The 23,827-nt window shown below is 39.4% G+C and overlaps 1 protein-coding gene across 1 annotated transcript; it reads right to left on the reverse strand.

Annotated features, from left to right (window-relative positions):
• Nucleotides 1–4,503: 4,503 nt before the first annotated feature.
• On the reverse strand, nucleotides 4,504–8,525 carry ARF6 (ADP ribosylation factor 6). The gene is made up of 2 exons (XM_032871172.1): nucleotides 8,409–8,525; nucleotides 4,504–8,308 (listed from the first exon to the last, which is right to left on the reverse strand). The coding sequence occupies exon 2, from the start codon at nucleotides 7,820–7,822 to the stop codon at nucleotides 7,295–7,297; it is 528 nt and encodes a 175-aa protein (XP_032727063.1). The 5' UTR covers nucleotides 7,823–8,308; nucleotides 8,409–8,525; the 3' UTR covers nucleotides 4,504–7,294.
• Nucleotides 8,526–23,827: the final 15,302 nt, after the last annotated feature.

Consider the following 23,827-nt stretch of genomic DNA (forward strand, 5'->3'; position numbering starts at 1 on the left):
TTCATATGTTATACTATGCTCACCACAAGTCTAGCTGCCATCTGTCACCATACAATGCTATTATAATATCATTAACTATAGTCCCTACGCTGCACTTTTCATCCCCATGACTTAGTCATTCCATAACTGGAAGCCTGTACGTCCCACTCTCCTTCCTCCATGGCACGCTGTATTTTTATTTGCTAAATCTGGCAACCTTAGTCAGACAAGTCTTTTTTCTACCTCCCAAATACTTTATGTAGATTACTACCCATGCACCTTTACTCACATTTTAAGTGAAATAATGCAAGTAATGCACATAGAACAGTGCCTAGCTCACAATGAGCATGCAATAAATACTGTGATTCTCCTGAATTTTTGGGTCCAACTCAATTCCTACTGGCCTTCTTTAGCCCATTCCAGCTCACAATATAATACTTCTTTGTGCTGTCCAGTATTTGATAGAGCCCTTGATTACTGACTTTGAACATTTCATGTGTACGTCTTACCTAGCCTTATATTTCTACCTCATATAGAAATTACTGAGTAAGGGCGCCTGGGTGGCTCACTTGATTAAGCAACTGCCTTCAGCTCAGGTCATGATCTCAGGGTCCTGGGATCGAGTTCCGCATCAGGCTCCCTGCTCAGTGGAGAGCCTGCTTCTCCCTCTCCCTCTGCTGCTCCCCTGCTTGTGCTCTCTCACTCTGTCCAATAAACAAATAAAATCTTTTAAAAAAAGAAAGAAATTACTGACAAAATAGGATTTTCAAATAACGCATTTTACATTTTACCAAAATTATCAACTTTTACTCTTAAGTCCTGGCTTAAACACCAAAGTACATGATTAAAGCACTATTGCTGAACTTAGACTCCAGGTTCTTGCTGACAGGAGGATATAGCATTAAGTAAACCTCACTTACAAAAAGTAAGCTATAATAAGATCTAAAAAGCAAGAAATTCACTTATTAAACAACACCTGAAATGTCTTTAATTATGAATTTACCAGGTAGAAACACAATATAAATTGTACACTCTAAATTTCCTGAAAATTTTTCTTGTAAATAAGCGTGCAAATAATCAGTTTGGTGAAAACTTTAACTTTTCCTATTTCTTCAGCATGATCTGTAAAATTCACAATGAAGTAGTTACATGTGATTTTTACAGAAAAAACTAATTCTCAAACAGAGTCTAATACCATGCTCTCCATTATACAGAAGGCTCAAATTATAGAGTCTCAAAATCAGGTGATAATCTTAAATAAGAAAATTATGGGCTATTACTTAAACTGACCTTTTTGTAAGCTACACACACACAAAATATTAAGTACATGGTTAATTAGTTCACCTTAGCCATACTCATAGTATAGTACAGACTACCCAAATCCAAAGTCTGGCTCTGCTACTTACTAACATATTACCTCCTCAGCCTCAATTTTCACAACTATAAAATGGGGGCCTTTTCTCTCAAGTTTTTGTGAGGATGGAGAAAATTAATATGCATGGAATGCTTAGAACAAGGCCTGGCACATGGTAAACATTCAAAATATGCTCTTATATTCTCTTATTCTTAGAATGTTTCCCAATTTGGTATCTTTAGGCATAGCTCCAACCTAGGACTTATTCACAAAACTGATTTAGAAACTGATATGGAGAGAAAGTACTTCAGTTTGCCAAATTAGAATAAATGTCAAAGATCTAAGTTCCTGCTGCTATTACACCCTTAAATTTGTTTTTATTTGTTTGTTTGCTTTCCTCTCTCACAATGCTATGACCTTCTCAGGCCAGTCTATTTGGTTATAATGGGAAACAATTTTTACTGGTCATAAATATCCAGCTGCACAAAGATCTTTCTATGAACAAGTGCTTTTATTTTTTAAAGCCCATTAGTAAATGTCCTCCATAAAACTTACTTCTGTTAATTCCTATTAAATTATTGTTTAGTTTCTCTGTTAGGGTATTTACAAATGCTCACGTTCTACCATGTAAATAGTATGGAACAACTCTCTATCCAAGAAATAATTCATGTGTGAATTTCCTAGTTTGTATCGCTTAGAGGAGTAACAGTACAAGACATCAAATAGCATGCAACATGTTAGTTTCCAAGTCAACAAAACACTTCCTCTTATAAAGTTTCATAATGTAAAATGCTGGACTCAGGACTTGATTACAGTAATACCAACTGAATAAAAGTCAATGATGTTATTTGAACCTAATCCAAACTAATCTAGGTTATCTGAAGAAAAGGGCACTTCATAACAGAAACACTTTTAATTTATACCCCAAAACCAGTAAAACTACCATAAAGATATGGGAAATAATTTTAATGAAACGATTCGTAAGATCTTAAAGAATGTTAAAATTGAACTTGAAAAACTACTGATTTCACATATTTAAACGTATTTGATGAGGGTGGGGGAATCCAGGTTAAACTACTCAATAATAAGTTTCAAGGATCACTAAATGTTCAAATGTGGTAAATTGTATGAGCCACTGTTTCCTAAAGTTTTGATAAGACCCATTCATTAACCATGGTCTTTTACTTTGGATTTCCTATATATTTTGGTAATACTTTAAAACTGGGCCTTAGATTTGAGGTCAATGTTTTTCATAAAGGGCCAGATAGTAAATATTTAAGGATTTCCAGGCTAAATACGCTCTGTCACAGTCACATTTGTATTTTCATAGTCTTTAAAAATGTAGAAAACATTCTTAGTTCATTCCCTATAAAAACTGGTCAAAGCCAGATTTGCTCTAGGCCAGTTTCCCTGCCTCAGCTTTACAGTACACATATTATCTTTTTGTTACCATGTAAATTCCACTGATATTTTTCTTCAAGTATTTGTTCAAACGTCACTTTCTCGATAAGTCCTCTGAGGACATTCCTACCAGTCCCCCTATATATAGAGCATACTATATGATGCATAGTACATCACCTAACATATCTTTATTCATTATTTGGTCTTTGTCATTCCCCACACCCACATCCCCACCAGCATAAACTCCATGAAAGCAGACTTTTTTTTCTCCCCACCACTGATGGATGGTCTCTACCTAGAATAGTGCCGGGTAGATCTTTAGGCTGCCTAAATAAATCTATTCTTGCAGTTATAAAACAAATAGCATGGAGGAGAGATGTATCCAAATGAAATTATGTAACAAGTGGAAAAGTATTTAAGGAAGATTGACAAATACTTTTAAAATTGTTTCAAGTACTCATAAAACATTTTAAAGAGAAAAAAAATGTTCAAAATTACAGCATTTTCTTACTGTCCTACTGAGTGATTTTTCTTAAAGACTAATTCCCAGGAAGGTTACCATTACTTTGGCTTATTTAAAAACAAATTTCATTTGCCATTCCTAAACCTCTCTACAGAACTTGTTCTGCCTCTTTGATCTCACTTGTATGTATTCCCTGCCCATTAAACTCACTAATCTAGTTTGGCAACTTTATAAATCAGGAAAAAGTTACTTTACCTCTTCTTCTGTGACTCCATGTCCCACCATTCCCTTTTTTATAAACTTCCTAACATTGTAATCTTTCCTACTGGTCTTTACCATTCAATATAAACAAGAAGCTAGATTCTATCGAATGTTCTACTCCAAATACATTCTGCTCAGTGATTAGTCAAACTTAAAAGTTCTTTTTGCTATATGTGGTTTTACAATCTTTAAGAGCCAAGATTTGCCTTACCACACCCTGATGTATACTTGGCAAGGTACTGGGGATTCCCAGGTAACTGAGAATTTAGGAAGCTCCACTACCATTCAGATTAAGGCTACTATATTTTTAAACATATGAAAAACACAAAAACCCACTAAAGAGTAAAGTTATCTTCTGCTGCTACTACTGTTAAGTTGATATTTGACAGCCATTAGTAAATCACAGTATTAGGTATATTAACATTAATGTGAGGGTTAAATAATATATCATACTAGAGAACACAGTAAGATATTCTAAAATCAAGTTATAAAAATTGCTGATTCAAGGAGGAATGCTTACCAAAAAGGTAATGTGTTTAAAAAACCTTTTTACCCAACAAGTTATTCTTCATCTACTATTTTCCTTTCTAAATGACTACAATTCTGCCTTTCTTATGAGACAAGCAGCTGGCTTTCGGAAGACAAACTTTAAAAATCTAAAAGTCAATTGTCAAGGCTAAGACCGCTCTGCAGGCCAATTCTTTACAGACACAATTCTCTACTCCTAAAAACCGTAAGGCGGTGATTTTGGAAAAATGGTAGAATACACACTGCTTAGAACCTTAATTCTTAAAAACTTATTTTCAACTTCTTCTGTGTCCTAAGTTATCATAAAATCAGATTAAGTTTGGTGGAACTAAATCAGTACAAAACCTTCTGTACACCCAGCATTATAAAAAGCAAATTGACTTCTTTTTGTTCTTATAAAAGCTAGGTGACTCCAAATTGAGTCACTTTATACCATACAACCCTGGAGAGTAACATGGCCCAACATACCACATGTCCCACTTAATCTAGTCCAAACGAGTAACATAACGTGAGAAACTGCACTGTGTAATTCCTTTATTTTCTGCATATTAGTGCTTTACCAACACTACAACCATATAGAACACAATTCCAAGTACTGTACTTTTTAGTTTGGGGAGATCACAGTCTACAGACTCATTTACTTATATTAGACAAGATTAACCTCATTCAAAACTTACTGCAGTTTATAAATTCACATAAATACAGAAATTGATGCAATTAAACAAAAACTTCAGGATCTTATTTTTTAAATTCCTAGATTATAACTTTTCCTGCAGGCTCAATTACCTGCCCCATGATCACCAATGGTTATGGCTCAATTTAACTACATCAATTATCAACCTTTTATATCCTTAAAGAAAATGTAAGTGAAAATTACAATTTCTTACCAAGAAGTTTAGGGTTTTCCAAATTTCAAATATTTGCTTCCCTCCTCCCCCCTTCAGTTAGACATTTCAAATAAACTAAAAATAACCACATCTCACCTGCAACATTCAATAGCAATCACTTGATGTATAAAATTTTAACTATGCTCCCAGTTATTTTAAAACAAAAAAAATGGCTGCCTATTAATCTGTCTGTCACAAGTTAGAAATACTACATTTAGGAATTAAGATGAGGGTTTCAAGTTTCCTCCAGTTTAGGCATTTATACCTTTGTGCTTGTCTTGTCTAAAGATGTTACTATAGCATCGGTATTTGTATAACCCATGTTTATGTACCTTAAAATGCAATCACTTAAAACACTAAGAATTAAATTTATGTGGAGCTTTGGGAATTTTAAAAGCAACTAAAATGTTCTCGGATGTGTCTGTCAGCTTCATTTCTGGAGATCCTTTTAAAGTAAAACTGAGAACTTTATACTTTAGTTGCATTTTGAATTCAAAAATCCCTCTGCACCATCAGGAGCCTACAACATAGCACCTTTTCTCATCTGCTTTAAGTAAAATGTGTCAAGACTTTTACTTTCAATAGTTAACTTTTTATAGCCTTATGCTTCTCATACATCTTTGGTAAAAGCTCCATTATACAATATGGCCAAAACACGAAGGACCAATACTGTCCAACTATGTACCATGATATCCCGTTCCATTTTAGTTTTCAGACACCCTCATGAACAAAACCCACTCCACCTTTTCCTGTATACTGCCTTTGCAGTCTACGTTTCTTAAATTCCCTATGTTTAATTCCTTGAGGACCTCTAAAATTAATCCTTAAGGCTATATGAGAACCAAATGCTGCTCACAATTCTTTATCAAGCATTAACATTTGGTTCAAAGTATCATCATAGTGGTCTCAATAATCTAATTACCGGTCCTAACAAGCTAAGCAAGTAATCTTGCTAGGATCTGGTTATCACCAGTGAGCACACTGCTTACCCTTGAAGAAAAATAAGTTTACATTCATTGTCATCTGTAGGTTCTTTTTCTTCATTCTACTTCCCCTTTAATTGTCATTCCTCAAGTCTACACATCATTCATTCATCACATTTCCTTCCTTAGGGGAGATAGTGTATTAATGAACCAACAGGATATCTTACTATTTGTATGAGTTAATCCTACAATCAAACAGAATTAAATATCTTTTTTATAAAACATCTTTTCCAGTGTTCTAATTAATGGAGATGTGGATCACTCATCTACAAAAGACTTCTATCTTCAGCTTAATCAGTTGCTCTAATGTGAAAACAGGAATGTGTATTTTTCAAACTAGGTAGGTGTATATAATTTGAATTGTTAAATGCTTTATTAATGAACAAAGTAAACGTTCTAGTAATTTTTAAACTATTGGTCTTAGAAATTTGAAATGTAGTAGAAGTATATATTCCAGTTTTGCCCCAAAGTCACTTAAAATATCTACAGATATCACATCTGTGTGTGGCATATACCATTTATTGCTCCATATTCTGGAAAGTCTACTTTTAAAGTTAAAAAAGAGGGAAAACACAGCAAAGTTGCTAACCCTGCAGTGAAAAAATCTGTGTTGATGGGTTACACTTTCATCTTTTTATGCAGTGTAAGTTAGCTATGTAATAAGGAACTTGAGTTTTATCCCTACTCATGCATGACGTATGTTTCAGAACTTAAGAGCTGACATTTCAAAGAACTTCTTACATTACCTGTTTAACATACTGATGTGCAACTGGAACATATTACAATTGTATTACTCATTATGTGCCACTGTAGGCTAAGTTTACTATACTGGTCTTAGATATAAAAGGTCACATTTGAAATTACTAAGTTAAAGGTAAAACTCATAATGGAGGGACAAAGGCCTTAAATATAAAAGACAAACGGCAGTTTGATTAAGCAATAATTTTCAGTTTACTAGATGAAACAGACTTGCAACACAGTCTGCATGAATGCAAAATAAGCCATCTACAGCAAGTGAAAAGGAAACGGGGCAAAAAGGAAAAAAATAAGCATACATTACAAAAAAGATTCTCTCGAAATAAAAAAATCAAACCATTATTATAAAGGACTTTACCAAAAACTGCTATATTTCCCCATCCCATTTGCTGGAAGTCAGTTAAGAGCATCTAGCACTTTGTGTTCATGTCAATTGTCAGATCAGAGCATCCTAACGCAAAGCAAAAAGAAAAGAGGGGGGAAAAAGGAAAAAAAAAAAAAAAACACAACAGAGAACAAAAAAGGAAACCCCTAACCCCCCCCTCCCCAACCGTAGAACAGTAACTCCAGAGTTCAAATTCAAAAGAAGAGAAAGTGGCAATTGAAAGAGGTGATGGTGGCGATAATCCTATGAATGGGTTTTTGATTTCTCTCCTTCCGGGGGATAAGTGGAGAATGCTCATTAGGATTTGTAGTTAGAGGTTAACCATGTGAGCCCCTCATAGAGTCCATCCCCTGAGGTGGCACAGGAGGGCTGCACATACCAGTTCCTGTCCCGAATCCGGGTCAGGCCCAGTTTCTCCTGGATCTCGTGGGGTTTCATGGCATCAGGCAGGTCCTGTTTGTTGGCGAAGATGAGGATTATGGCGTCCCTCATCTCCCGGTCATTGATAATGCGGTGCAGCTCCTGGCGGGCCTCGTCGATGCGGTCGCGGTCGGCGCAGTCCACTACGAAGATCAGACCCTGGGTCCCGGTGTAGTAATGCCGCCAGAGCGGCCGGATCTTGTCCTGGCCGCCCACATCCCACACGTTGAACTTGACGTTTTTGTAAGTCACCGTCTCCACGTTGAAACCCACTGTGGGAATGGTGGTCACCGACTGACCCAGCTTCAACTTGTACAGGATTGTTGTCTTGCCGGCCGCGTCCAGGCCCAACATGAGGATCCGCATTTCCTTGTTCCCGAAGATCTTGGATAGCACCTTCCCCATCGCGTCGGAGGAGCCGGGGCCGGGGGCATTCAGGTGTCCCGGGTCCCCTCAGCCAAATACGCCGCAGCCGCCGCGAAACCGAAACGAAGCCTCCCGGCCGCGAGGGTGCCCGTGCGGCCTGCGTGGGAGTTGCCTCCTCGGGGCAGAGGCCCGGACTCGCCACTCACTCGGGCATCACCGACCGCACAACTTGATTCCTCCAGTCGCCGCTGCCGCCGGGGCCCTGAGTCTGCGCCGGGAGAGCCGCCGCCCTGCTGAGGCGCGGCCCGGCCCGGAACTGCCCTTCCCCCCGCAAGCGCCGCGCGAGCGCCGCCGCGGTTCCCGCTTCTCCGCCTTCTCCTCACTCCGCCGCGGGAGACCGAGGCCCTCCGGCCCGCCCGCCGGTCCACGAGCTCCGGGCTCACCACCGGCCCAAGCTACCCGAGAGTCAGCAAGGCTCCGGCGCCTCGTCAGGTCATTGATCCTCGCGGGAACTCAATGCGCCGCCTGCAGAGACACGGAGAGGAAGAAGAGAGTTACTGGCGGAGTACCAGAGGGGAACGGAGGCCGAGGTGGCCCGCCTTTCCAGCTCAGTCCAAGAGGTTACCTCCAGCCGCCGCCCTGAGCGCGGGCTCCCTCTGGCCTCCACCTCCTCCTCCCAGCTCTGCCGCTGCCGCCGCCGCCGCCGCCGGAAAAGGCGCCGAAGAAACCGCCTCACTTCCCCTCCCGATCACGCAGGCGCAGCAAGGCCGACCGTTTGACGAGCGCGACCTCTGTAAGAGGCCCGGCCCGCGCGCCTAGCGCTCTGGGCGCCACGCGCGAGGGGCGGGGCTACGGAGGCTCGGAGGCATCGAGGGTGCGGCCAGGCCGTAGACTCGCGAAACTCGGACTCTGACCGGTGCCCACCTGTTGCCACACTAGAGGATCGCGTACTTTTTGCATTCCTCTTCCGCGCTTTCACCTCCTCCACCCTCCCTCGAACCTGAGGAGCAAATCCTCTGGGGAGCACCACAGGGTGGGTCCGCGGGAAGGGCGCTCCCAGGATGAAAGCCTCCCCCATGCTGCTTTCAGACTTGTTCTCAGACGTCGGTGCCCGCCAGGTGCTCCGCCAGTTCCCTTCATCCCGCCCCAGATTTCGCGCGTCCCCAGTCACCCGGGAAAGCCTTACGTGCCCTTCCTACCCGTCTCAGCCTCTCCTTGGCCTCCTTTATCCCTCGTGTTCTGTGCATTTCCTCAAAGACATGTGGGAAGCCCGTGTTTTGTGTGGAATCTGCCAGGCAGTGCGGCGCTTTTACTAGGCTTGTGTTTGCTATGAAACCCTTCTTTTGAATGTTTGAGCTCCATCTTTATACATCTCCTCAGGACCAGTTTACGTTACTTAAAAATGGCAGTGTTAACCAGAGTTCCCGTGCCTTGCCTCGTTTTCAACTGTATAAGGTGATAGATAACTTTTCATATTTAAGTATTACTTCCCTTTAATGTGATAAGCAATAACTTCTCACCCACCCCTTCTTAACTTTTAGAAGGCTAGATGATAATCATCTTAGCATACGGTTTAGAATCAGACTACTTTTGTGGCCTGGATCTAGGCATTTAACCTTGCTGCGTTTGTTATCTCATGTGTAAACCCAGTGTCATGCCGACCTTGCTCTCTGTACTCTGTTTCAGGGTAAATAACAAAATGTTTGTGGAAGACTCTAGGAAACCTTTTTGTAGCAAATGGTTAGAGATCAAGTTAGACTTAAAGTAAGGCGAAGCTTTAAATAAATGAACGAAGAGGAGGAAAAACAGGAAATAGGGTTTGTTATTTTTGAAGATCTATAACAGCATGTGATAACATACTTATTTCATAATACGAGAATATTTGGTCATGATAGATAGGTTAAATGATAACCTTACAAGCTTCAGCTGAAATAAACCTACTAGAGTCACTAGTATTCTAACAATGATCCAATATACTTTCTGTCTGCCTTAACGGGCACTGTCATAAAACTTGGAGAATGATTTTGGAGATTAGGCTTCAAAGTGTTGCCTGTTTTATAGCTGTGAATCCTTAGGCCTCAACCTTCCTAAACTTCATTTTCCTTATCTGTAAAATCAGACAAAGAATGATATTGCTAATAAAAAATAGTCACTATTTATTTTTTGTTATGGCAAACACTGTACTAAGTACTTTAAATATATTTTTTAATCCTGACAGCAATCATAGGAAGTAATTTTGAGTACTAATATTTTACATATGAGGAAACTCAAGGACAAAGAGTTTAAGTTGTTTTTTGAGGGTCACAGAACTGAGATTAAATCAAATCTGCAGCTCCTCCTCTTAACCTCCTAATTATGCTCTCTCCCTGACTACCTCACACAGTTGTTTGGAATCTCAGTTACAGTATTTCTTAAAATACTTTGTAAAGTGTCATAGTACTTATTATTATATTTGAGGGAGGAACTTTTTTTATATGTGGCAAATAGAGGTATTTTGTTGCATTTCAACATAGTAGTTTTCTCAGAGTAGATTCTAGTTTTTCCAAGCAAATGGAAGATTGATCTGCTGGAGTTGGATCTGTTTTTCAGTGGAAGGAGTAATATAATGGAAAACAGAAGCAGCTGGAAGCACTAGCATCTACCTGGCACTGGCACTTGTTTGGGTTAAAAAGTTTATTTTTGAAAGCCATCTTCTGTTGATCTTCCACCAGAATACAAGCATCATAAAGGCAGAAACTTGTTTTGTCAACGAAATGTCCGCAGTGATGTCATGTAGGTATCAGACATTACATCAGTATTTGAATGAATGAATGCCATTTATACCACAAATAAGACCAAAGGTAAAGGACATACTATATTTATCTGGGGTTAGAGTACTGCATATCTAGAGTAGTTCCTCATATAATAAATTATTTTAAGTAATAATTGTAAAATAAAATAATGGCCAGAAAATACAGACAATGAAAATGTTAACTTTGTATATAATCATGGCAGTTGAGAAAATCACTAAGTGAATTTCAGTGAAACCAAAATCTGTAAAAAGTGACAATTTAGGCAACTACTAAATCATATCACTGATGAAACATTTTCTTGATTTCTTGAAACAGTTGACAATTCAAAAATAGTAAGTTTAAAAAATATTTCCATTCTGTGAAATATTTTACAGATAAACTAAAATATGCATTTATGAAACAAAATATTACATTTCTCAGTGTGTACCCTGTTTCTGTTTTAAGTTTCAAACACAAATGAAAGCTCCAAAACTGTAGAAAAATTACCCTGCTTTTTAATTTAAAGCCTAAGAATGAAGTTTTCTTTAGCTTACTTAGAAACCAGGCTCCCCTTTTAGAAAACACCATAATTTCTAATCTGCTGAACAACCACATTTATTATCTTATCTTGTGATATTCCTGACTAAAACACATAAGAAAAATACTTTAAAAGATGGCTTAATTTTTTGCTTTTAAAATGAAACGAACAAGTCTTTAACAATAGCACCCCATTCTGTTTACCCTATTTCTGAATTCCTAAAGCTCTTAATCGTTTATTCTGTATGACTGTGTCATATATTTCTTTTTATCCCATGCAGTGCTAAGGACAATTCTGACCACACAACAAGGGTGGTCAGACTACATACCTGTTTAAGGAAGATACCATCCCTTGTTTATGGCTTCATTTTTGAGCCCTTAGTCCATTTACCCAGCATTGAGCTCTATCTAGTTTAACAAAGCCTAGAGCCCCAGGAAACTTAGTAGCAGTAGAAATAAAGAGCAAACAAGAAGCTATTATAAATTATATCTTTAGAAAATTTCTAATCTATTCCAACCAAAACACTGAGGCAGGAGAATTAGCCCTCCCTTCGTATTATACCTATCAGTTTATAAGCTCTCTAAGAAAGGTTTCATATTCTTTAAATTTTTGAATCTTTAGTCCCTAGCACAATATGGGCTATGTAGTAAAATAGAGTAGCAAACATTTTTTAACAATAATACAGTGAAGATCAAGACTCTTAAAAATAAAACTAAAAAATCCAATTGAGACAATAAAAACAAATAATTTTAATTTGTAAGTATTCTTGGTAACTTCTTAAAAAAGATTTATTTATTTTTTTGACAGAGCACAAGCAAGGGGAGTGGCAGACGCAGGGAGAAGCAGGCTCATCCCAGACCCTGGGATCATGACCCGAGCTGAAGGCCTAAGCTTCATGACTGAGCCACCAGGCGCCCCTATTCTTGGTAACTTTAATGGATGCAGATACTTAAAAGGACACTGGGAACCAAAATAATAGTTCACTCCCTTGGCCTCTTCCTGTGTCAGCTAAGGAACCACTTTCTAATTCTTCCTGTTTAACCATTAAAAAAAAGTTATATCCCAATCTAAACCTTAATAATTACTTTAGTTATGCCTGAATATGAAGATTTCATCTCATTTTTAAAAGTATTAAAAGTGGGAATAATAAAACTAAAAATTAGTTATAGTTGATATTTTAGCCAATTTTTTAATAGTTAGGGCTTCAGACCCTAAACACTGAGGCAACATGGTCTTGGGCACAAGTGAATAGAAAAAACTAAATGACATCCTTAAATTATTCCCAACACTTCATAATTAGCTTTGGGTAAGTTTTTCATCCTCATTGACCATCATTTTTTTCCTATTCCTGCAATGGAGAAATCTCTCTTAATTGACTAGGACAATATTTAGTATTTCCCCTTACAATTGAAAGAGCTGAGCCACTGAGAGGATAAGCTACTTTCTTAATAAAATCGTACAAAAGAGGTTCAAATTAAGATTTTTTTTTTTTATCCAAGTCTGGTGTTCTTTTTTGTACCAAATAATTGTGTGAACTCAGTAAGCTGGACTAGATCAATGGTTTTTAGCCCTGGCTGCACATTAAAATCGCCTGGGGCATTTTAAAACCACATAAATACTTGGGCCCCACCCCAAATCAATTAATTCCAAATGTCTAGGGTAGAAGTTCTACCTACCCATATTTTTTTAAGGTCTCTCTGAGTGATTCTAATGTGAAGCTAAAATTGAAAACCACTGAACTCATTGCTAACTTCCCTTCACATTTAAAATGAATTTTGGGGATGCTGGAGTGGCTCATTTGGTTAAGCATCTGCCTTCAACTCAAGTCATGAACCCAGGGTTCTGGGATCAAGTTCCTGATTGGGCTCCTTGCTCAGCAGAAAGCCTGCTTCTCTCTGCCTGCCGCTCCCCCTACTTGTGTTATCACTCTTTCTGACAAATAAATAAATAAATCTTCTTTTTAAAGTCTATGAATTCTAAGCTCTACTTATTTTTTTATTGCTCTTCCCCAAATACAAACCTCGACACACAGTTTTTCGCATAGTATAGTGCAGTAATACCTTAATCACTGGTATAACATTAGACCTGTCATAAATATTTCTGAGATTCTTGTAAAAGAGTATTTTTTAAAACATACTATAATTATAACTAAATTTATTGAATTATTAATAGAACCGCTATCAACTATTAGCACCATTCAATGAAAAGAAAATAAGATGGAATGCTTGGCAGCCATAGGATGATCAAACTCGTAAACTGTAGATTAAAACTTGTCTGTGGATACTTGCCATTTGGTGCCCAGTATGCAAATACCTCTCCTTTTTGAGTTAATACCAAAATAGAAAGAAAGATGAAGGTGAGCAAATAGATATATTCCTTTTCCTATCTCCCTGGTAGCTAAGATCTGGGTAAGTGAACTGGGCTCAACCAACTAATTAATCAATGTCCTACTACATGCTTTGAATTTTGAGGGATTCAGAATGTCAGAGTTGCTGGAACAAGTGCCCAGAGTGACTGAGTTCAGCAGGATGGTGGCAGATATCTAGTGGCAAGAGTGCCAATAGCAACAAATGTTATAGTAAAAGCACCAGCAAACTGCTCTGTGGCATAGGCCCAACAGTACCTTTCCTCCCATCTCTATAGGCTTCCTGACAATTCTGTGGGTCTTCTAATACACTTCCTATGAAATTATCTTCAGCTCAAGTTAACCGTGGTCAGTTTGATTATAAATAAAGACTCCAAATGGTACACATTTTAATTTAAAGAATGCAAAATAAAACCTTGAACCAACATTGTGCAAACTGGAGATCTGATTATGTTGGTAATTTTCCCATTAGGCGGTCATTCGGAAATGGAGTCAGGTAGAATTCTAGAATCTTTCCAACCTGCTAAAATTATGTTCCTTCTCACAGAAATCCATGGTTGTATCATTTTTATATCAACCATTTGAATCATAATTGTTGGAGTAGGAAACATTTCATGTCGTGGAGATAACCATAACATTTGCTGTTAAAAAGAAGCATATAATGTCAGAAATTTGGTTTTTAATATCAGAAAAATATTTTTAAGCTAAAACAAGATTATTACTTCTGTCTAAACTGACAAAGACTGAAATATTGATTTTTCTGAAAAAGAGTTTAGTTTCTTAGGAATGGAGAAGCTTAATCATTCAGACTGCTTAACAGAATCCTGCAAGCTTTGTAATTAAGTAATAAAAGAACCGTTTGTGTGAACTGTTTACAGTAAGAGTTGTCAGGCTCTGTTGTATCAGTTACTCAGATATGATGTTATTATACAATAGCATACTTTATAGCTGTGGATTGGTGTGAATAGTGTACTCTTAGGAAGATATTCAAGGGACACCAAACAGCTGAGGGCTAAAATTAACCTTGCTCTGTCTTTATAGGGTTTCAGCTTTAAATTTCTTAATTTGCAGGTTCTGTTGTTTGTTTTATCTTGTTTTGTTTGTTTCCTCCTATGGTTAGAGATACATGAAGGAAATGGCATGTAAGCAAAATACTGACTTCTGATTGATGAATGAGTCACAGTGGTACTAAACAAATAGATTACTCATTTAAATCATTATGCAGTGTTAGCTCTTTATATTCCTTTTTTTTTTTTTTTTTTGCCTCTAGCATAGTATTCTGCATTTGATCTGCCTTATTTCCTAACTTGCTGGCAGGGGATTAAACTTCTCCAGGAGATCCTTCTAATGGCCAAGTTGGTGGTAAAAGCAAGGACTTTCTAGGTTAAAGAGCCCAGGGAAAAGAATTAATTTTCCAAATCTCAAGAAAAGGTGGTAAGCCAGTAAGTTTAAAACCGTTTATGGATTAGAAATCAAATAAAATATTTTAAATGCCACACAGCGCTGCTTCAAAGACAGAGAATAAATGAATAAATTTAAAAATGAGTGGAGAGGCACCTGGGTGGCTCAGTGGTTTAAGCCTCTGCCTTCGGCTCAGGTCATGATCATGGGGTCCTGGGATCGAGCCCCGCACTGGGCTCTCTCCTCACCAGGGAGCCTGCTTTCCTCCCTCTCTCTACCTGCCTCTCTGCCTACTTGTGATCTCTGTCTGTGAAATAAATAAAATCTTTTTTTTTTTTTAAGATTTATTTATTTATTTATTTGACAGACAGAGATCACAAGTAGGCAGAGAGGCAGGCAGAGAGAGAGGGGGAGGCAGGCTCCCTACTGAGCAGAGAGCCCAATGTGGGGCTAGATCCAAGGACCCTGGGATCTGACCTGAGCAGAAGGCAGAGGCTTTAACCCACTGAGTCACCCAGGCGCCCCAAATAGATAAAATCTTAAAAAAAAAAAAAATGAGTGGAAAGAAGCAGCAGCAAGATGGAAAGGAAGAAAAGAAGGAAGGAATGAAGGAGAAAGGAGATAATTGTATTGAAAAATAGAGCGTGGCAATCTTGTAAACTGTAATCTTATAACCTAATCCAAAATCTAGCTTGGGGTTGGAAAGGAATGATTCCTTAGAAAAATATAACCAGGTAGATTTATGTGGGATTTCCTCTACCATAACCTTTTTAAATTTTGCTTTATGCACACGTAGCATATATACCAAGAACAAACAAGGAAGCAGTTTTGCTGTTGAATACCTTTGGACTATCAGTATATAATTTTCTGGAAAGGTCCTACTCCAACATACAGTTTTGAGCACAGTATCCAAGATTTATAAGTGTGAAAATAGTCATAAAATCATTGGTAAATGTTACACTATAACCAATTTAACAATGGCTTAGTTGGGAAAATTTATGAGTTTGTTTCTATTTCAAGTAAGAAAGATTTATGTTCCAATAGGCTTAGAAATACACCTACTAGATTGTATGTCCACAGTAATGGATAACATAAACCTGCTGAGCCAAAATCTAGTTTCAGGGATAAAATTACAATTTTACCAACTGGAGTCTATGGTGCTATGATCCTCTGTGGTGAACCAGGGCAACAGTTCCTGTGCTGTCTTCACTTGGAAGGAAGGTCAGCTACCTGTGCGCCGACTTCCCAAACTAACTAGATTACTGCTGGAAAAAGAATGTTCTAGAGTCTTTAATTTCTGATGTCAGACTTCATTTTTAAATATAAACATGGGTCTTTCTGCTTCTTACTATATCTTTTTGAAATGTCAAAAAGTCATGAATTCAATGTGCTTTCCCTGTAGCAACCTTCATTGAATAAGAAGGTTAATCTGGGACTTTATAGCAATTTTGATATGGACATATCCTGAACAGCATATCAAAGATTTTAGAGCAGCTTGGTGGCTTAGTCAGTTGAGCACCTGCCTTTAGTTCAGGTCATGTTCCCAGGGTCCTGGGATGGAGCCCCACATCGGGCTCTCTGCTCAGCAGGGAGCCTGCTTCTCCCTTTCCTTCTGCTTGCCACTCTGCCTGCTTGTGTGCTTTCTCTCTCTCTGTCAAATAAATAAATAAAACCTTTTAAAAAAAATTTAGCAGTAGAACAAGTCACCCAATGTATTTGACACTTTCAGGATGTCTTTGGAAACAGCTACCTCCCGTCCCCCCATCCATAGCAATACAGGAGTAGATTCCTGGCATTCATGTGACTCCTCAACACATACATCTCTGGTCATACCAGTTGGATCACAGGTACACTCATTATTCTGATTGGCTAATCAGATTCTCATTCCTGAGAATTTAAAATCACATCTGAAGGAAGACCATGTTAGTCTCTCTTTTCCCAATAGATCCATATCCTACTAACTAGTGACTATGTCATAGCCATAGTCTGCTTTGAGTACTGGGTGGCAGACAGAAGTTAGTCTTCAGGGAGAAAGAAAAAAATAGATGTACAGAAAGGAGCAGAGACAGACAGAGATTATTTCCTTGGGGTCTGTCTGCATACCAATCTTTGAATTTCACGAGACATCTTATATCTTCATATAAAATCACCTTTGTTTTTGCTAAAGCAAGCTCCAGTGGGCTGTTGTTACTTATAAATAAAAGTGCTACCTTTATAAAATATGACAATGTAAAATAGTGTGCAAACAAAACAAAATTTTAACTGTCAAAGTAAATGTATCAAAGTCACAGACGTGAATGCTTTAGGGAGAATTATATATGATATACAAATACCCAATACATAATAATTATATACTCCCATCACTGTTACAAAATAAAACCACCATTAGAATTAGAGTGGGAAGGACTGGGAAGGAATAAATGAATCAAATTCATGATATATAAAGCTCTAAATAGGTCTTCCACCTGGTTTTTTGACCTATCCTTGAATTGCTTTATAGAGCTCTTAGAATAATTTAATGCATTCCCTTATGTTGTAGCAATAATTATCTTAATGTGGGAGGAGAAAGAGGCATCACAGAGTCACTCAATTAGCATCATAATCCTCAATTAGCATCATTTGCCCTAAACAGAAAGTAATTATAAAATCTAATACTATACACTCCTGTTTCTGGGAAGATGGGATAGACATACTTTTTCCAATTCCACTGTCTAAGTGGAAACATCTAAAAACCTTGGATGTTAAATATTAAACAAGAATAAGAAAACTTTAACAGATGGAAAGAAGAAAGCAGACTGGCTGCACTAGAGCCCAAGGAGTGACATGGTAGTGAATTCCCTGGGTTTTCTTTTTGCCTCATATATCCCAGACTTGGAGCTTAAGAAGTCAGAAATGCCAAATACAAACAAAGTTAACAAACAAACAAAAAACCTCTAACAAAAGAATGCTGTCTTTAGCCCAAAGGATTAGGAAAGGGACAACTTAGCAAGACAGAAAACTTTTAGAAAATAAGCACTGTAATCCAGCCAAACAACAACAGAGTTGCGGCCCCAAGTTCACGCATGGTGGCAAAAGCTGGGTGGGTAGCTTAGATTTCCACCTTTGTGAGACTCTTCTCTCTCTCTTTTTTTGAGACGTATTTGTTTATTTTAGAGAGAGAGTGTGTGCAAGCAGAGGGAGAGGCAGAAGGAGAAAGAGAATCCTCAAGCTGACTTCCTGCGGAGTGTGGAGCTTGATGCAGGGCTTGATCCCAGGACCCTGAGAGGAGCTGAAATCAAGAACCAGCCACTTAACTAACTGCATCACCCAGCTGTCCCTCCACCTTTGCTGGATTCTTAATGGTGTTCTTTCTCACTAGGTAAAGTAAGGAATAGGGACTTTCATCCCTACCAGGTGGTAATGAGCCCCACCCAAAACACTTGTTATCAGTGGAGACCACAGGAGATCCTAGACTTTCACCTCTGTTGATAGTTAGGAGGTATTCCTTTCCCTCTCTGCTGGGGTAGTATCAGAAGAGGCCTAGTGGAGGGTCAGTATTTTCACTGTAAGTAGAGGTCCACACCTTCTCCCACCATGACCCCTCTCATCCCCAACAATCTTCACCCCTTGTGGTATGGTGTTGGCGAAAACCATGTGGGAAGCAGTAATGGATATTTCTACTGCTTCCAACTGGAGGCCTAGTGGGGAGCCAGTACTCCCACCCACACCCAGCAGTAACAAGGAGCCTCCCCTAAGGGTGTCAACAAATGCTCAATAAAGAATCTGGGCTTCTCCTCCGACCTGGTAGTAATTAGGTGGTGCTTCACTTTTCCTGTTGGAGAGGTGTTAGAGGAAAGGAGCTAACACAGAAAGCTAAATAAGATCCAGAGTCTCATAATGTGCCAATATTCAGATCTCAACCAAAATTCATTCATCGTACTGAGACCTCAGACTGAATGAGAAAAGACAATTAATAAATGCCAACACCACTGTGACAAAGATGTTCACATTGTCTGACGAAGATTTTACAGCAGCCATCATAACATTGCTTCAGTGAGCGATTGTGAACACACTTGAAGCAACTGAGAAAAAAGAGTCTCAGCAAAGAAATAGGAAGCCTCAGCATATAGAGAGAAGATACAAAGAAAAACAAAATGGAAATTTTAGAACTGAAAATATAATAAAAAGCTCGGTGGATGGGCTCAACAGCAGAAGATACAGCAATTGAAATTACCCAATCGGAACAGAGAGAAAATAGAGTAAAAAAACAGAAGAGCCTCAGAGACCTGTGTGAATGTAACAAAACTTCTAATGTTCATATCATTGGAGTCCCAGGAGAGGAGAGAGAGGGTATGGCTGGAAAAGTACCTTATGAGGTACTGGCTAACCCACTTCCCAAATTTGGCAAAAACCATAAACCTACATATTTAAGAAGCTGAATGAACTTCCAAATAGGATAAATCTGATCTGAGGAGACTCACATCAAAACACATTATGGGGGCGCCTGGGTGGCTCAGTGGCTTAAAGTCTCTGCCTTCGGCTCAGGTCATGATCCCAGGGTCCTGGGATCAAGCCCCACATCGGGCTCTGTGCTCTGCAGGGAGCCTGCTTCCTCCTCTCTCTCTCTCTCTCTCTGCCTGCCTATCTGCTTACTTGTGATCTCTGCCTGTCAAATAAATAAATAAAATCTTAAAACACACACACACACACATTATGGTCAAACTTCTAAAAACTGAAGACAAATCTTGAAAACAACCAGAGAAAAACAGCACCTTACCTACAAGGGAAAAAAAAAAAAAATTTAAACAATAATGGATTTCAGAGGGCGCCTGGGTGGCTCAGTCAGTTAAGTGTCTGCCTTCCACTCAGGTCATGATCTCAGGGTCCTGGGATCCAACCCTGTGTCAGGCTCCCTGCTCAGTGGGAAGTCTACTTCTCCCTCTCTTTCTACCCCTTAGCCCTGGTTGTGCTCTCTCTCTTGCTTGCTCTACTTCCTGTCTCTCAAATAAATAAATAAAATCTTGAAAAAAAAATTAGTGGATTTCTTACCAGAAAACAAAAAGGCCAAGAGGAAATAACATTTTTTTAAGTGCTGAAAGAAAAACTGTCAACCCAGAATTCGATATCTAGTAAAATATTCTTTGGGAAATCAAGACATTCTCAGATGAAGAAAAACTAAGAGAATCTCACCAGCAGACCTAGCCTAAAAAATGTCCAACAGAAGTTGGAAATTCGCTAAACAGAAAGCAAAGAATTTTTTAAGAAGGAGTCTTGGAACAACGGGGGGCGGGGGGGGAGAAAGAATATAGTTAAGCAAAATAAAGGTAAGTTCAATAGATTTTCCTTCAGTTTTATAAATTACTGTTGAAGATTGAATCAAAAGTTTGTAATATTGTCTGATGCAGTTCTAAATGTATATAGATGGATTGTATTAAAGACAATTATAGGGTGCCTATAATTGTTGGTTAAGTGACTGCCTTCGGCTCAGGTCATGATCTTGGAATCATGGGATCGAGTCCCTCATGGGACTCCCTGCCTGGCAGGGAGTCTGCTTCTCCCTCTGACCCTCCCCCTTCTCATGCTCTCTCTCTCTCTCTCTCTCAAATAAATAAATAAAATCTTTTTTAAAAAAAGACAATTATAATATAAACTGAATAACCAAGGGACAAATATGTGAAGCAAAAACTGGTAGAACTGGAAGGGGAGATATCTAAACTACAATTATAGTTGGAGATTCCAATACCTCTCTCAACAATTTATAGAACAAGCTAGACAGAAAATCAGTAAGGACAGAGAAAAACTCAGCAGTGGCATCAACCAACAGGATATAATCAACATTTAAGGGATATTTCACCAAGTAATACAGAATACACATTCTTACCAAGTACCCATGCAATATACACTAAAATAGATCATATCCTGGACCGTAAAACAAATTCAGCAAATTTTTAAAAATTGTCTCCATTAAGAGAATATTGCCACGAATGTGTAATGGTTTTGTCTTTTCTTTATTTCTTGCCACGTGCCAGGCTCGGCCCTTCTTGGGAAATGAGCTATGCCATAAAATGAATTACAGCTCTGTTATTGTACAGTGACAGGGTTCATTTAAACAGGCACAGGCTGCCTATGCCTTCCGTATTCTCTGTAAAAACAGATACTTTCAGGGTACATTAGCCCTAAAAGCAGCCCCTAAGGAAGCCATGAATCACTTTGGTTGGAAATCATCATATACAGAAACCAGAGTGTAACAGGATATATTTTTAAGTATCAGTCATGTGAATTGTGAGAACAATGTATTTTATAAAGTATCCCCTAGCAAACATGCCTGGTGCTATATATTCAACTATTGCATCATAAAATCTCAGTAAGGAATATTAATAAGTTCCCTAAACCACACAGAGAAAAGCTTAAAATTTCCCTCTGCAAAATAAAAGTGAAAGTAGGTTGCCGTTAGAAGGCCTCAGTGTTCTTACACCCATTCGTGATAAACAGAAGAGGTCTAGGGGAAGATATTACCCTCCTCACCACCTCCGCATAGGAAAACCATAGAATTTTTATATTAGTCATACTTGGGGCCAGAAGTCATCCAAGAGTAGACATTTTTCCAGTTATTCCTCTCAGAAATTATGTCCTTTCCTCAGGGTCCAAGGGGAATAAACATAACCCATCTATTAGACTTTCATGGCAAGCAGATTCATTGTTTCTGTTTACACTTTTTCTCAAAACTAACCTTTATCCCTAATATTAACTAATGGCTAACACTTCAGGACTCCTAGCACATAACACGTGCTCAATAACTATTTACTGGATGAGAGTGATTTAAGCAAAGAATGTTATCTTGATCCTCTCTCACCTTAGTGAAAGCTGTATGCAATTTAAAGTATTTGTTTTGCTACCAAAAGCCAGGCTGTTTCGATATATTAACCTGGGCAATAATCAGCCTTGAGAATAGAAGTCACGAAAAAGTAAATCAATTTGCAAATTATTCTGGTTTGAGGTGACATTAACTTAAGTCTACGGAGTCCCCAAACAAAGGAAGCACTCTTCTAAACGTTATCTGAAGAAAGCGAAACATTGTAATGCAATCTAATACTTTCAAGAGGAATAAATTAAATACAGCAAAAAGCTTTTACACCAGTGTAAAGAGATAGAATCAATATTTGCAATAAAATGTTAAATATCGGGTTTTTAATGTATGAAGTTTTGGTTTGGGGATGTGATTTATTCCACATCAGATCAGAATCACTGTAATAGGGGCGCCTGGGTGGCTCAGTAGGTTAAGCCGCTGCCTTCGGCTCGGGTCATGATCTCAGGGTCGTGGGATCGAGTCCCGCATCCGGCTCTCTGCTCAGCAGGGAGCCTGCTTCCCCCCCGCCCCCCGCCCGCCCTTCCTCTCTCTCTGCCTGCCTCTCTGCCTACTTGTGATCTCTCTCTGTCAAATAAATAAATAAAAATCTTAAAAAAAAAAGAATCAATGTAATAAATACCCATGCTCTGATGGAGTTCTATTAAGTTCTATAACGTTAAAAATATTCCCGCAGAATGTAGGATGAAAGTCAAAACGTATTCAATTTTAAGAAAATAGCCCCCCAAATTTAACTCTTGTTTATAAGCCCAGCTGTGTGACACTGGGTAATTCTGGCATCTTAAAATCTGCCACAAGAAATGAGTTTCTGGAGGGATGAGATATTGTGTATTAAACCACAGTAAAGGCTCTTCCTCCACGTAGGGTGCGGCCAAGAAGCAAACGGTTACTATGTCAAAGTGCTAATTCTCGTTAATGCATTGTTCGTTTATTAAATGTCATAGAATCAGGGTCAGCCCACAGGGACATGACTCTGAAATGCAAATAACCTAGCGTGATGAAAATCCTGCCGGCAGTAACAAGTGATTCCGCCTGCGGTGAGCGGCGGCGAACGGGCTGCGTGTCAAAGAGCGAGGACCGGGGGCCTCCGGACTGCGCGATCTGCGACCTAGGTCGCGGTGAGTACTTTGTCTGCCCCGCCCCCTAGCGGCCTCTTGCCTTCCCCTTGCAGGCCTTGCCTCTCGGTCTTCTAGAGGCCCTGCCTCTCATTCCTGGAGTGACCCCGCCTCTCGCTTCCTTCTCCGCCCCTCGGCCTTCCCACCGTCCTCAGGTGCCCGGCGCCCTGACCGCCCACCTTTCCTCCCCTGCCTGTCTCTCCTCTCTCGCTCCCGCTCTCTCCCCTCCTCTCCCGTGAGGCCCCGCCTTTCCAGGGTGGCCCCGCCTCTCCCTCCCCTGGCGGCCCATCTTCACTCTCTGAGCGCGCCCCCCACACCCTTCCGGCCTCCCCGCCCAGGTTCCTCTTCCATTCAGCCGCTGCGGAATGGACTGACGTTCTTGGCGGGGAACATTCCCCAACGCGCGCTGGTTTCTCTCTCTGTGACCGCTGAGCCTTCTTTTCTTCTGCCGCATGGCGCCTCCTTCTCGGGGGTTCTCTCTGGGGATAGCAACTGGGGCCTCTGCGGCCCCAGCCAGCCTCAGGCTTGTCCGGTGCTCTTGCCTGATGGCTGCTGAGGATGTAAGCTAGAGCCCAATTTGCGCCCAATTTGCCCTAAAGCCTTTTCTCCCCGACCTAGGCAGAGAGCCTCTTCGTCTGACTCCATGGCCGCCTTCGTTTAACGTTCCAGAAGGACTAATGTATAAAGGTCTTGAGCTCCATGGAATGGATTTTTTCAGACAGATTCGAGACATAACCATTTAGGATGAGTGCTTTAGCTATTCTAATGTTTTAGCGTCTCAAAATTAACTGCCATTCAGGTTACGTTTGTTTGGAAGAAGCAAAACTCACATAGCCAGACATGACCTAGTTTATTGAACTATTAAAAAGTAAACATCTAAGGGCGCCTGGCTGGCTCAGTCGGAAAATCATGGACTGGATCTCAAGAGTGGTGAATTGAGCCCCACTTTGGGTGTAGGGATTACTTACATAAATAAAAATAAACTTTAAAAAATGCACACATAGGTTTAA

This window comes from Lontra canadensis, unplaced genomic scaffold (genome assembly GCF_010015895.1).
Source record: "Lontra canadensis isolate GAN:19392208 unplaced genomic scaffold, GSC_riverotter_1.0 scaffold42, whole genome shotgun sequence".
Classification (NCBI taxonomy): Eukaryota; Metazoa; Chordata; class Mammalia; order Carnivora; family Mustelidae; genus Lontra; species Lontra canadensis.